Source organism: Oncorhynchus masou, unplaced genomic scaffold, assembly GCF_036934945.1.
Source record: "Oncorhynchus masou masou isolate Uvic2021 unplaced genomic scaffold, UVic_Omas_1.1 unplaced_scaffold_1356, whole genome shotgun sequence".
NCBI classification, from domain to species: domain Eukaryota; kingdom Metazoa; phylum Chordata; class Actinopteri; order Salmoniformes; family Salmonidae; genus Oncorhynchus; species Oncorhynchus masou.
The window spans coordinates 68,742-80,694 of NW_027003455.1; the positions used below are offsets into that span (position 1 = coordinate 68,742).

Consider the following 11,953-nt stretch of genomic DNA (forward strand, 5'->3'; position numbering starts at 1 on the left):
CATTTACTTACTAACACCAACACAAGTAGGCTAACACCAACACAAGTACTGTCATTTACTCCACTAGGCTACACCAACACAAGTACTGTCATTTACTCCACTAGGCTAACACCAACACAAGTACTGTCATTTACTCCACTAGGCTAACACCAACACAAGTACTGTCATTTACTCCACTAGGCTAACACCAACACAAGTACTGTCATTTACTCCACTAGGCTAACACCAACACAAGTACTGTCATTTACTCCACTAGGCTAACACCAACACAAGTACTGTCATTTACTCCACTAGGCTAACACCAACACAAGTACTGTCATTTACTCCACTAGCTAACACCAACACAAGTACTGTCATTTACTCCACTAGGCTAACACCAACACAAGTACTGTCATTTACTCCACTAGGCTAACACCAACACAAGTACTGTCATTTACTCCACTAGGCTAACACCAACACAAGTACTGTCATTTACTCCACTAGGCTAACACCAACACAAGTACTGTCATTTACTCCACTAGGCTAACACCAACACAAACTGTCATTTACAAGTACTGTCATTTACTCCACTAGGCTAACACCAACACAAGTACTGTCATTTACTCCACTAGGCTAACACCAACACAAGTACTGTCATTTACTCCACTAGGCTAACACCAACACAAGTACTGTCATTTACTCCACTAGGCTAACACCAACACAAGTACTGTCATTTACTCCACTAGGCTAACACCAACACAAGTACTGTCATTTACTCCACTAGGCTAACACCAACACAAGTACTGTCATTTACTCCACTAGGCTAACACCAACACAAGTACTGTCATTTACTCCACTAGGCTAACACCAACACAAGTACTGTCATTTACTCCACTAGGCTAACACCAACACAAGTACTGTCATTTACTCCACTAGGCTAACACCAACACAAGTACTGTCATTTACTCCACTAGGCTAACACCAACACAAGTACTGTCATTTACTCCACTAGGCTAACACCAACACAAGTACTGTCATTTACTCCACTAGGCTAACACCAACACAAGTACTGTCATTTACTCCACTAGGCTAACACCAACACAAGTACTGTCATTTACTCCACTAGGCTAACACCAACACAAGTACTGTCATTTACTCCACTAGGCTAACACCAACACAAGTACTGTCATTTACTCCACTAGGCTAACACCAACACAAGTACTGTCATTTACTCCACTAGGCTAACACCAACACAAACTGTCATTTACTCCACTAGTAACACCAACACAAGTACTGTCATTTACTCCACTAGGCTAACACCAACACAAGTACTGTCATTTACTCCACTAGGCTAACACCAACACAAGTACTGTCATTTACTCCACTAGGCTAACACCAACACAAGTACTGTCATTTACTCCACTAGGCTAACACCAACACAAGTACTGTCATTTACTCCACTAGGCTAACACCAACACAAGTACTGTCATTTACTCCACTAGGCTAACACCAACACAAGTACTGTCATTTACTCCACTAGGCTAACACCAACACAAGTACTGTCATTTACTCCACTAGGCTAACACCAACACAAGTACTGTCATTTACTCCACTAGGCTAACACCAACACAAGTACTGTCATTTACTCCACTAGGCTAACACCAACACAAGTACTGTCATTTACTCCACTAGGCTAACACCAACACAAGTACTGTCATTTACTCCACTAGGCTAACACCAACACAAGTACTGTCATTTACTCCACTAGGCTAACACCAACACAAGTACTGTCATTTACTCCACTAGGCTAACACCAACACAAGTACTGTCATTTACTCCACTAGGCTAACACCAACACAAGTACTGTCATTTACTCCACTAGGCTAACACCAAACATTTACAAGTACTGTCATTTACTCCACTAGGCTAACACCAACACAAGTACTGTCATTTACTCCACTAGGCTAACACCAACACAAGTACTGTCATTTACTCCACTTAACACCAACACAAGTACTGTCATTTCCACTAGGCTAACACCAACACAAGTACTGTCATTTACTTAGGCTAACACCAACACAAGTACTGTCATTTACTCCACTAGGCTAACACCAACACAAGTACTGTCATTTACTCCACTAGGCTAACACCAACACAAGTACTGTCATTTACTCCACTAGGCTAACACCAACACAATTTACTCCACAAGTACTGTCATTTACTCCACTAGGCTAACACCAACACAAGTACTGTCATTTACTCCACTAGGCTAACACCAACACAAGTATTTACTCCACTAGGCAAACAAGAAGAATTTGTTCTTAACTGACTTGCCTAGTTAAATAAAGGTAAATAATAAATAAAATAAATAACATGCCTAGATGTGATCTTACTGTTAGACCCCCCTAATGCCTAGATGTGATCTTACTGTTAGACCCCCTAATGCCTAGATGTGATCTTAAAGGTAAATAATAAATAAAATAAATAACATGCCTAGATGTGATCTTACTGTTAGACTGATCTTACTGTTAGACCCCTAATGCCTAGATGTGATCTTACTGTTAGACCCCCTAATGCCTAGTTTGTCTTCTGGTTTTCCGCTGGTGATCCCTCCGAAGGCTCGCTCTACGATGAAGGCAGTGATCTTATCTTTCTTCACTCCATCCTCTCCTACCACCTCCGTACGAGCAAACACCGTCATCAGGTCTGCAAACCCCCCGTTTGAGATCCAGATCTGGACAGCATGGAAATACAGTCACACAACTGTCCTTCAGACTGAATCATCACAAACACAAAGTACCAACAGCAGTTAGCGAACACATGACTGACAAGCAAAACACAGGTAGGAGGATAATGTGTCTCACCTTTGACCCATTGAGCAGGAATGTTTTCCTGTCTTCTGATAGGGTGGCTTTGGTCTGAATGGATGCAGCATCACTCCCACTGAAACATACAGGATCCACATGAAACAGTCAGATTCAGAGAACATGACAAAACCAAGCTTTAAAATACACAACTACTTCTGTCATTTGTTGGTATAACAAAAGTTGGAATGCTTTTCAGTGGCTAAAAAACTGCTTTACGGCAAACAGATCCAGATGATGTGACTGGTCGAAAAGCAGAATGATGTCATCCAGAGTTGGTTCAGGATGGTAATGATTTTAGCAGGTTGTGTTTTATATTTCACCTTTATTTAACCAGGTAGGCCAGTTGAGAACAAGTTCTCATTTACAACTGCGACCTCACCAAGATAAAGCAAAGCATTGCAACACAAACACAGAATTACAGATAAACAAATGTACAGTCAATAACACAATAGAAAAATCTATGTACAGTGCGTGCAAATGTAGTAAGATAAGGGAGGTAAGGCAATAAATAGGCCATAGTGGTGAAATAATTACAATTGAGCAATTAAACACTGGAGTGTCGCAGTAGGTTCATACTGTACCTACCAGGCTCAGTGGGACAGAAGGCTGTACTGCAGTAGGTTCATATTGTACCTACCATGCTCAGTGGGACAGAAGGCTGTGCTGCAGTAGGTTTGTACTGTACCTACCAGGCTCAGTGAGACCGAAGGCTGTACTGCAGTAGGTTTGTACTGTACCTACCATGCTCAGTGGGACAGAAGGCTGTGCTGCAGTAGGTTTGTACTGTACCTACCAGGCTCAGTGGGACAGAAGGCTGTACTGCAGTAGGTTTGTACTGTACCTACCAGGCTCAGTGGGACAGAAGGCTGTACTGCAGTAGGTTTGTACTGTACCTACCATGCTCAGTGGGACAGAAGGCTGTACTGCAGTAGGTTTGTACTGTACCTACCAGGCTCAGTGGGACAGAAGGCTGTGCTGCAGTAGGTTCATATTGTACCTACCATGCTCAGTGGGACAGAAGGCTGTGCTGCAGTAGGTTTGTACTGTACCTACCAGGCTCAGTGGGACAGAAGGCTGTACTGCAGTAGGTTTGTACTGTACCTACCAGGCTCAGTGGGACAGAAGGCTGTACTGCAGTAGGTTCATACTGTACCTACCAGGCTCAGTGGGACAGAAGGCTGTACTGCAGTAGGTTCATATTGTACCTACCATGCTCAGTGGGACAGAAGGCTGTACTGCAGTAGGTTTGTACTGTACCTACCAGGCTCAGTGGGACAGAAGGCGGTACTGCAGTAGGTTCATACTGTACCTACCAGGCTCAGTGGGACAGAAGGCTGTGCTGCAGTAGGTTTGTACTGTACCTACCATGCTCAGTGGGACAGAAGGCTGTACTGCAGTAGGTTTGTACTGTACCTACCAGGCTCAGTGGGACAGAAGGCTGTACTGCAGTAGGTTTGTACTGTACCTACCAGGCTCAGTGGGACAGAAGGCTGTACTGCAGTAGGTTCATACTGTACCTACCAGGCTCAGTGGGACAGAAGGCTGTACTGCAGTAGGTTCATATTGTACCTACCAGGCTCAGTGGGACAGAAGGCTGTACTGCAGTAGGTTCATACTGTACCTACCAGGCTCAGTGGGACAGAAGGCTGTACTGCAGTAGGTTCATATTGTACCTACCAGGCTCAGTGGGACAGAAGGCTGTACTGCAGTAGGTTCATATTGTACCTACCAGGCTCAGTGGGACAGAAGGCTGTACTGCAGTAGGTTTGTACTGTACCTACCAGGCTCAGTAAGACAGAAGGCTGTGCTGCAGTAGGTTTGTACTGTACCTACCATGCTCAGTGGGACAGAAGGCTGTGCTGCAGTAGGTTCATACTGTACCTACCATGCTCAGTGGGACAGAAGGCTGTACTGCAGTAGGTTCATACTGTACCTGCCAGGCCCAGTGAAACAGACGGTACGTACCTGCCAGGCTCAGTGAGACAGAAGGCTGTGCTGCAGTAGGTTCATACTGTACCTACCAGGCTCAGTGGGACAGAAGGCTGTACTGCAGTAGGTTCATACTGTACCTGCCAGGCCCAGTGAAACAGACGGTACGTACCTGCCAGGCTCAGTGAGACAGAAGGCTGTGCTGCAGTAGGTTCATACTGTACCTGCCAGGCTCAGTGAGACAGAAGGCTGTACTGCAGTAGGTTTGTACTGTACCTACCATGCTCAGTGGGACAGAAGGCTGTACTGCAGTAGGTTTGTACTGTACCTACCAGGCTCAGTGAGACAGAAGGCTGTACTGCAGTAGGTTTGTACTGTACCTACCAGGCTCAGTGAGACAGAAGGCTGTACTGCAGTAGGTTTGTACTGTACCTACCAGGCTCAGTGAGACAGAAGGCTGTACTGCAGTAGGTTTGTACTGTACCTACCAGGCTCAGTGGGACAGAAGGCTGTGCTGCAGTAGGTTTGTACTGTACCTACCAGGCTCAGTGGGACAGAAGGCTGTACTGCAGTAGGTTTGTACTGTACCTACCATGCTCAGTGGGACAGAAGGCTGTACTGCAGTAGGTTCATACTGTACCTGCCAGGCCCAGTGAAACAGACGGTACGTACCTGCCAGGCTCAGTGAGACAGAAGGCTGCTACATGTTCTCCTGAAGCCAGCTTGGGGAGATATTTAGCCTTCTGCTCCTCACTACCGGCTATCAGGATCCCCTAACATACAGCAAGACATCACAGGTTCACAAACAGCAGTAACATTATACAACACAGATAAAAAGAAAGCCTTGAGTCTATCGGTGCAGGACTCTTTACCTTGAGTCCGATGGCTTGGTGGGCAGCCAGTGTAACTGCTATGGATCCATCGAGAGAGATGATCTCTCCTAGTCGGGCATACATGGTGTTGGACAGACCCAGGCCACCTAGGAAGAGACAGGAAGTTATGTTGAGTGGCGTCATGTTACAATGTGTGTCCAGAAGTAACAAGATGGTCTCTGATACAGTATGAAGACCTTACCAGCGATAGGTCTAATGTTTGTTGTACAGGCTATGACCTGTTCTCCTCTGATATTAAACTCCTCACCATACTCCTCAGGCACCTGGATACCGAACAGTCCCAGCTCCTTCAGTCCGTTCAGAGTCTCTGGAGGAATCTTAGCTTCATGGTCGATACGCTTGGAGTCCACTGAAATACAAGGACAGGTCTCAGAATACAACACTGGAACACAGTCTGAAGGTCTATTAGAATAGAACCACACTTTGAATCTCAGTCTTGTATAAGGACAGCAGTCTCTTCTCTCAGTCTCACCCTCTTCAGTGAAGAATTTCTCTACCGGAGCAACAAACGAGTTGATCTCCTCCAGCTCTTCATTTCCAATCTCTGGATAGGGGAAGCACTCTGCCTGGAGGAGAGACACACAATACGAATCAGATACTTGGTTGATTTATCCTTCTGGGCTATTATGACAAGCTAGCTACTGGCTTTTAGGATTTTCTCATTGTCTTTCAAGGCAAAAAATGGCTTGCCTCTGGCGAGAGGTGACAGCTGACAACAATGGAAAGATGGCTATGGGTGGCTCTAACTTACAATAACTGAGCAAGCTATCACATATTTCTTAGACAGTACGGCTAAATCAACATTGTATTCCTTATCTAGAATTTAAAAGCATAATACATAAATTAGCTAGCTAGTCGCTTACTTTGTTTACTTTGCCAAGGAACAGGTCCTTGGCGTAGGCCAGATTCCTAGCATGAGTTCTGATGGTTCGGTGAGGTAAGGTGACTTCTTTCGCCGCATGTCTTGCGTTAGATGTTAAAATCTTTCCAAATTGAACAGATTTGGATAAAGCTATAAGTCTGTTGATATTCATTGTCCTGTCAAATTTTCACCTCAACCAGACTTCTGCTGCTTCCGAAAATGGGTTAAAAGCAGGTTGAAATATGGTCGAAGCTATCTGGGATCCATGGGACGTCCCGACACTGACGTCACCCGTTGAAGTAGACATTTTAAACGGTTACGGTAAGGGTTAAGGTTAGGTAAGGGTTATGGCTTCGGTTAGGATACGGTTAGGAGTTAAGGTCAGGGTTAGGAGTTAGGTATGGACGCGCCAAGTATACCGAATAGCCCTTACAGTAGACTAAGGTTGGGATACCTTTCACCTCATTCTGTCTCATACTGATGACATAAAATGGGCGTTTCGTAATGAATCAGCTGCCTGCAATTCTTCATTAAATCACTGGAGGGGACTGTTTCGTCAGGAACAAAATGTACATGGAAGTGCTCAGGGTCTGCTAAAAAACAATGGACACATTTATGTATACCGCACATGTATAATGAACAAAAATATAAACACAACATGCAACAATTTAATAGAGTTTACTGAGTTACAGTTCATATATTGGAAATCAGTCAATTGAAATCAATTCATCAGTCCATAATCTATGAATTTCATATGACTAGGAATACAGTTATGCATCTGTTGTTCACAGATACCTTAAAAAAAAGGGAGGGGCGAGGATCAGAAAACCAGTCAGTTTCTGGTGTGACCACCATTTGCCTCATGCAGTGTAACACAACTTCACATAGAGTTTATCAGGCTGTTGTTTGAAGAGGAGTGGGACAACATTCCACAGGCCATAATGGCTGTGCGAAGTTGCTGGATATTGATGGGAACTGGAACATGCTGTCGTACACATGTCGATCCAGAGCATCTCAAACAACCTCAATGGGTGACATGTCTGGTGAGTATACATGCAACAGCTCTGGTGAACATTCCTGCAGTCAGCATGCTAATGGCACGGAACACTTGAAACAGCTGTGGCATTATGTTGTGTGACAAAACTGCACATTTTAGAGTGGCCTTTTATTTCCCCAGCACAAGGTGCACCTGTGTAATTATCATGCCGTTTAATCAGCTTCTTGATATACCTGTCAGGTGGATGGATTATCTTGGCAAATGGAGAAATGCTCACTAAAAGGGATGTAAACAAATTTGTGCACAAAATCTGAGAGAAATAAGCTTTTTGTACATATGAAACATTTCTGAGGTCTTTCACTTCAGCTCATGAAATATGAGATCAACACTTTACAATACAACCTTACCGTGAAATGCGTACTTACAAGCCCTTAACCAACAATGCAGTGAAGAAAAATAAGAGTTAAGAACATATGAACTAAATTGAAAGTAAAAAAATAAAAGAGCAAAAAAATAACGAGGCTATATACAGGGTGTACCGGTAACGAGTCAATGTGCAGGGGTACAGGTTAGTCGAGGTAATATGTACATGTAGGTGGGGTTAAAGTGACTATGCATAGATACAGTAAGTAGCATCAGCGTTAAAAAAAGGTGGGGGGGGGGGGCATTTGATGAGCTTTTCAGCAGTCTTATGGTTTGGGGGTGGAAGCGGTCAAGAAGCCTTTTGGAACTAGATTTGGTGCTCCGGTATCGCTTGCCGTGCATCTCCTTTGTCTTGATTGACGCAGAGGAAGAGGGTGGTGTCAGAGGAAGACACTAAAAATTGTCAAAGACTCCAGCCTCCCTTCGTCATAGACTGTTCTCTCTGCTACTGCACGGCGTGTGGTACCGGAGCGCCAAGTCTAGGTCTAAGAGGCTTCTAAACAGCTTCTACCACCAAGCCATAATTTCTTTCTTTAACTAGGCAAGTCAGTTTTAAGTCTCCTGAACAGCTAATGAAATGGCTACCCAGACTACTTGCACTGCCCCCCCTCCCCACACCACTGCTACTCTCGGTTGTCATCTATGTATAGTCACTTTAATAACTCTACCTACATGCACATACTACCTCAACTAACCAGTGCCCCCGCACATTGACTCTGTATCGGTACCCCCCTGTATGTACAGTTACATATACCTATACATATACCTCAGTCAAATACATTTAAATTCTGTTTTTCACAATTCCTGACATTTAATCCTAGTACAATTTCCCTGTCTTAGGTCAGTTATGATCACCACTTTATTTTAAGATTGTGTAAACTTCCGACTTCAACTGTAGTCACGCTATTGTTATTTTACTGCTGCTCTTTAGTAACTTGTTACTTTTATCTCTTATCCAAACATTTTTGAAACTGCATTGTTGGTTAGGGGCTCGTAGTTTAGTTTATTAATTCAACCATTTTAAAAACAAGCACACAAAACTTGAAAAAAGCCATACATGCACAGGAATAAAATCATGGAGGATAACACACAATACAGTCTGGGATGCATTTCCATTGTTAAATCATTGAGGATAACACACAATACAGTCTGGGATGCATTCCCATTGTTAAATCATGGAGGATAACACACAATACAGTCTGGGACATATTTCCATTGTTAAATCATGGAGGATAACACACAATACAGTCTGGGACTTATTTCCATTGTTAAATCATGGAGGATAACACACAATACAGTCTGGGACTTATTTCCATTGTTAAATCATGGTGGATAACACACAATACAGTCTGGGACATATTTCCATTGTTAAATCATTGAGGATAACACACAATACAGTCTGGGATGCATTCCCATTGTTAAATCATGGAGGATAACACACAATACAGTCTGGGACATATTTCCATTGTTAAATCATGGAGGATAACACACAATACAGTCTGGGACTTATTTCCATTGTTAAATCATTGAGGATAACACACAATACAGTCTGGGATGCATTCCCATTGTTAAATCATGGAGGATAACACACAATACAGTCTGGGACTTGTTTCCATTGTTAAATCATGGAGGATAACATACAATACAGTCTGGGACTTATTTCCATTGTTAAATCATTGAGGATAACACACAATACAGTCTGGGACTTATTTCCATTGTTAAATCATGGAGGATAACACACAATACAGTCTGGGACTTATTTCCATTGTTAAATCATTGAGGATAACACACAATACAGTCTGGGATGCATTCCCATTGTTAAATCATGGAGGATGTTAGAGCCAATTTGGACATATTTGCGTAAAAGACTGAACATATGGAGCTCCATGTATATTTGTGTAAATATATGAAATATTAATGTAAATGATGAAATATTAGGTACGTACCATTATGATTTATATTTACCTGATTTGAGATATATTCATTTGTCGTTTGTGTAACTCAGTTTTTGTCCCCCCCTCTTGCCTATTCATTGTATTGTGGTAAGTGTGTTAGGATAAAGGCAGGAAGTTGGGCCTTCGGGAGAGGGAGTCCTTGCTAGATGCGGGAGCGGTATAGTTTTTTGACCATACATCCATACATACATACATGCATACATACATACAGGTCATAATATGTATTTTCTATATCAAGTATTCTCTGCTTTAAGTTGATTGGAGAATAATTTATTTGTTAGATATAAGAAGAATAAACATTTTTGTTGCACCATATCCCTGGATGTCATCGAATGTTTGGCCGTTTGGGAAACCTTGAGTGTGGACTGTATGCGTACCAAACAACCCCGCTTCAGGCTTGGGCAGTGGCTATGGTAAAGACGAAAGGAAGCCACTACAATCAAGTTGGCTCCCCGTCGGGGAATTGAACCCCGGTCTCCCGCGTGACAGGCGGGGATACTCACCACTATACTAACGAGGAGATGGAAGCAAGTGGAAGATACTCCCTGATCCATCTCTTCCAGAAGAGGTCAGTGATATATTGTACTTGCTTCCATCTCCTTCGTGTGTATAGGTCGCTTCTCTGGAATAGTCCTGGTGGCAGGACTGGCTTGGCTTTCAGATGAAGCAGATGGTTCGGAGTCAGGGGTTCTAGATCATTAGGGTCATTTGTTACAGTAGTGATTGGTCTGTCGTTCATAATCGCCTCAACTTCACACAAGGCGGTCTGCAAAGCCTCATCATCCAGTACTTGCTCTTTAAGGACTGAATAGAGGATCTTTTTCACCAGTCGGATCAACCTCTCCCATACCCCCCCGTGGTGGGCTCCAGAGGGAGGGTTGAATGACCATGTCACTCCTTCCTTCAGTAATTAATTTTGAATCTTGCTGTGATCCAGCTCTTTCATAGCTTCTTCTAGCTCTCTGATGTTCAACAAAGTTGGTGCCATTGTCTGTTCTGATACTTGTTACTGGGCCCCTTCGACAGATGAACCTGCGCAGGGCATTGATGCAGGAATCAGTATCCAGATAACTAGCAACTTCTAGATGGACAGCTCGACTCACAAGGCAAGTAAAGATCACACCATACCGCTTCACATGAACGCGGCCTCGCTTCACCTCTATGGGGCCGAAGTAATCTATGCCCACATGGGTGAAAGGCGGCAAATCAGGTGACACCCGATCTTGTGGAAGGTCGGCCATCTTCTGTTCTCCAGCTCTAGCTTGCATCCGCCTGCAAAAGACACAGCTCTTAAGGATCTTTCTTGCTAAAGAGTTGGCACAGGGTATCCAATATCGCTGGCGAAGTCTAGAAAGCATGTGACCTCTCCCAGAGTGGCCAACCTGCTCATGGATATGGAGTAAGATCAGTCTAGAGATGTAGGAGTCTTTTGGAAGGATCATAGGATTCTTTAGTTCCGTAGGCATAGCAGCTTTGCTTAACCTTCCTCCTACTCTCAGAATGCCATTGTCAACAATTGGATCAAGCTTACAGATTGAGCCACTTCTCTTGGCACATTGTTTTCCTTTCACAACTAGTGCAATTTCTTGTTTAAAGTGCTGTCGTTGTTCAAATCGGATGATGACCTTTTCTGCTTCATCTAGGTCATCCACAGACAGACTTTCTTTTCCAAACGTCAGTTTGAACTTGTCAATTTGTTCCTTCAGTGAGTTTGTCAGACTCTGATCTGGATCAGTTTGAGAGAGAATTTTCCTTTTCTGGCTTAACTGTAGAAGACGTTTCTTCAGTTTCAGCATCCAGGCAACTGCTTTCTTCAAGCTGTTCCATGTTGAATAGTACTCAATCAGTTTGCTGGTTGGACTCTTTTCTTCCACACTTGTACTGTTTACGATTACGTCTTCCCTCACCTCTGGATCATCCGGAGGGATGGAGTTAAGCTCCTCGGGACTTTCGGCCATTGAGTTTCTGGTTTCTCCAGGAATTCTGGTCCATTGCGCCATCTCTTTGAGTTCAGGAACATTTCAACATGTAATCCTCTTGAGGCATCA

General features: G+C 43.5%; 1 protein-coding gene and 1 non-coding gene across 2 annotated transcripts; both read right to left on the reverse strand.

Annotated features, from left to right (window-relative positions):
* Positions 1-2,515: 2,515 nt before the first annotated feature.
* On the reverse strand, positions 2,516-6,930 carry LOC135530507 (complex I assembly factor ACAD9, mitochondrial-like). Its single transcript, XM_064958816.1, has 7 exons — positions 6,532-6,930; positions 6,141-6,234; positions 5,916-6,017; positions 5,648-5,754; positions 5,448-5,548; positions 2,844-2,922; positions 2,516-2,713 (listed from the first exon to the last, which is right to left on the reverse strand). Exons 1-7 carry the CDS (start codon positions 6,700-6,702, stop codon positions 2,516-2,518), a joined length of 852 nt encoding a protein of 283 aa, XP_064814888.1. The 5' UTR covers positions 6,703-6,930.
* Positions 6,931-10,353: 3,423 nt separating this feature from the next.
* On the reverse strand, positions 10,354-10,425 carry trnad-guc (transfer RNA aspartic acid (anticodon GUC)). Its single transcript has one exon. It is a non-coding gene; the product is annotated as a tRNA-Asp (tRNA).
* Positions 10,426-11,953: the final 1,528 nt, after the last annotated feature.

What these genes read in the sequence shown, in the direction of transcription:
- LOC135530507 (XM_064958816.1), bottom strand. Translation starts at nt 6,702, where the DNA reads ATGAATATCAACAGACTTATAGCTTTATCCAAATCTGTTCAATTTGGA. An exon ending in TCCTTGGCAAAGTAAACAAA is followed by an intron (nt 6,235 to 6,531) that starts GTAAGCGACTAG and finishes TCTCTCCTCCAG; the next exon opens with GCAGAGTGCTTCCCCTATCC. An exon ending in TGTCTCACTGAGCCTGGCAG is followed by an intron (nt 2,923 to 5,447) that starts GTACGTACCGTC and finishes TGTATGTTTCAG; the next exon opens with TGGGAGTGATGCTGCATCCA.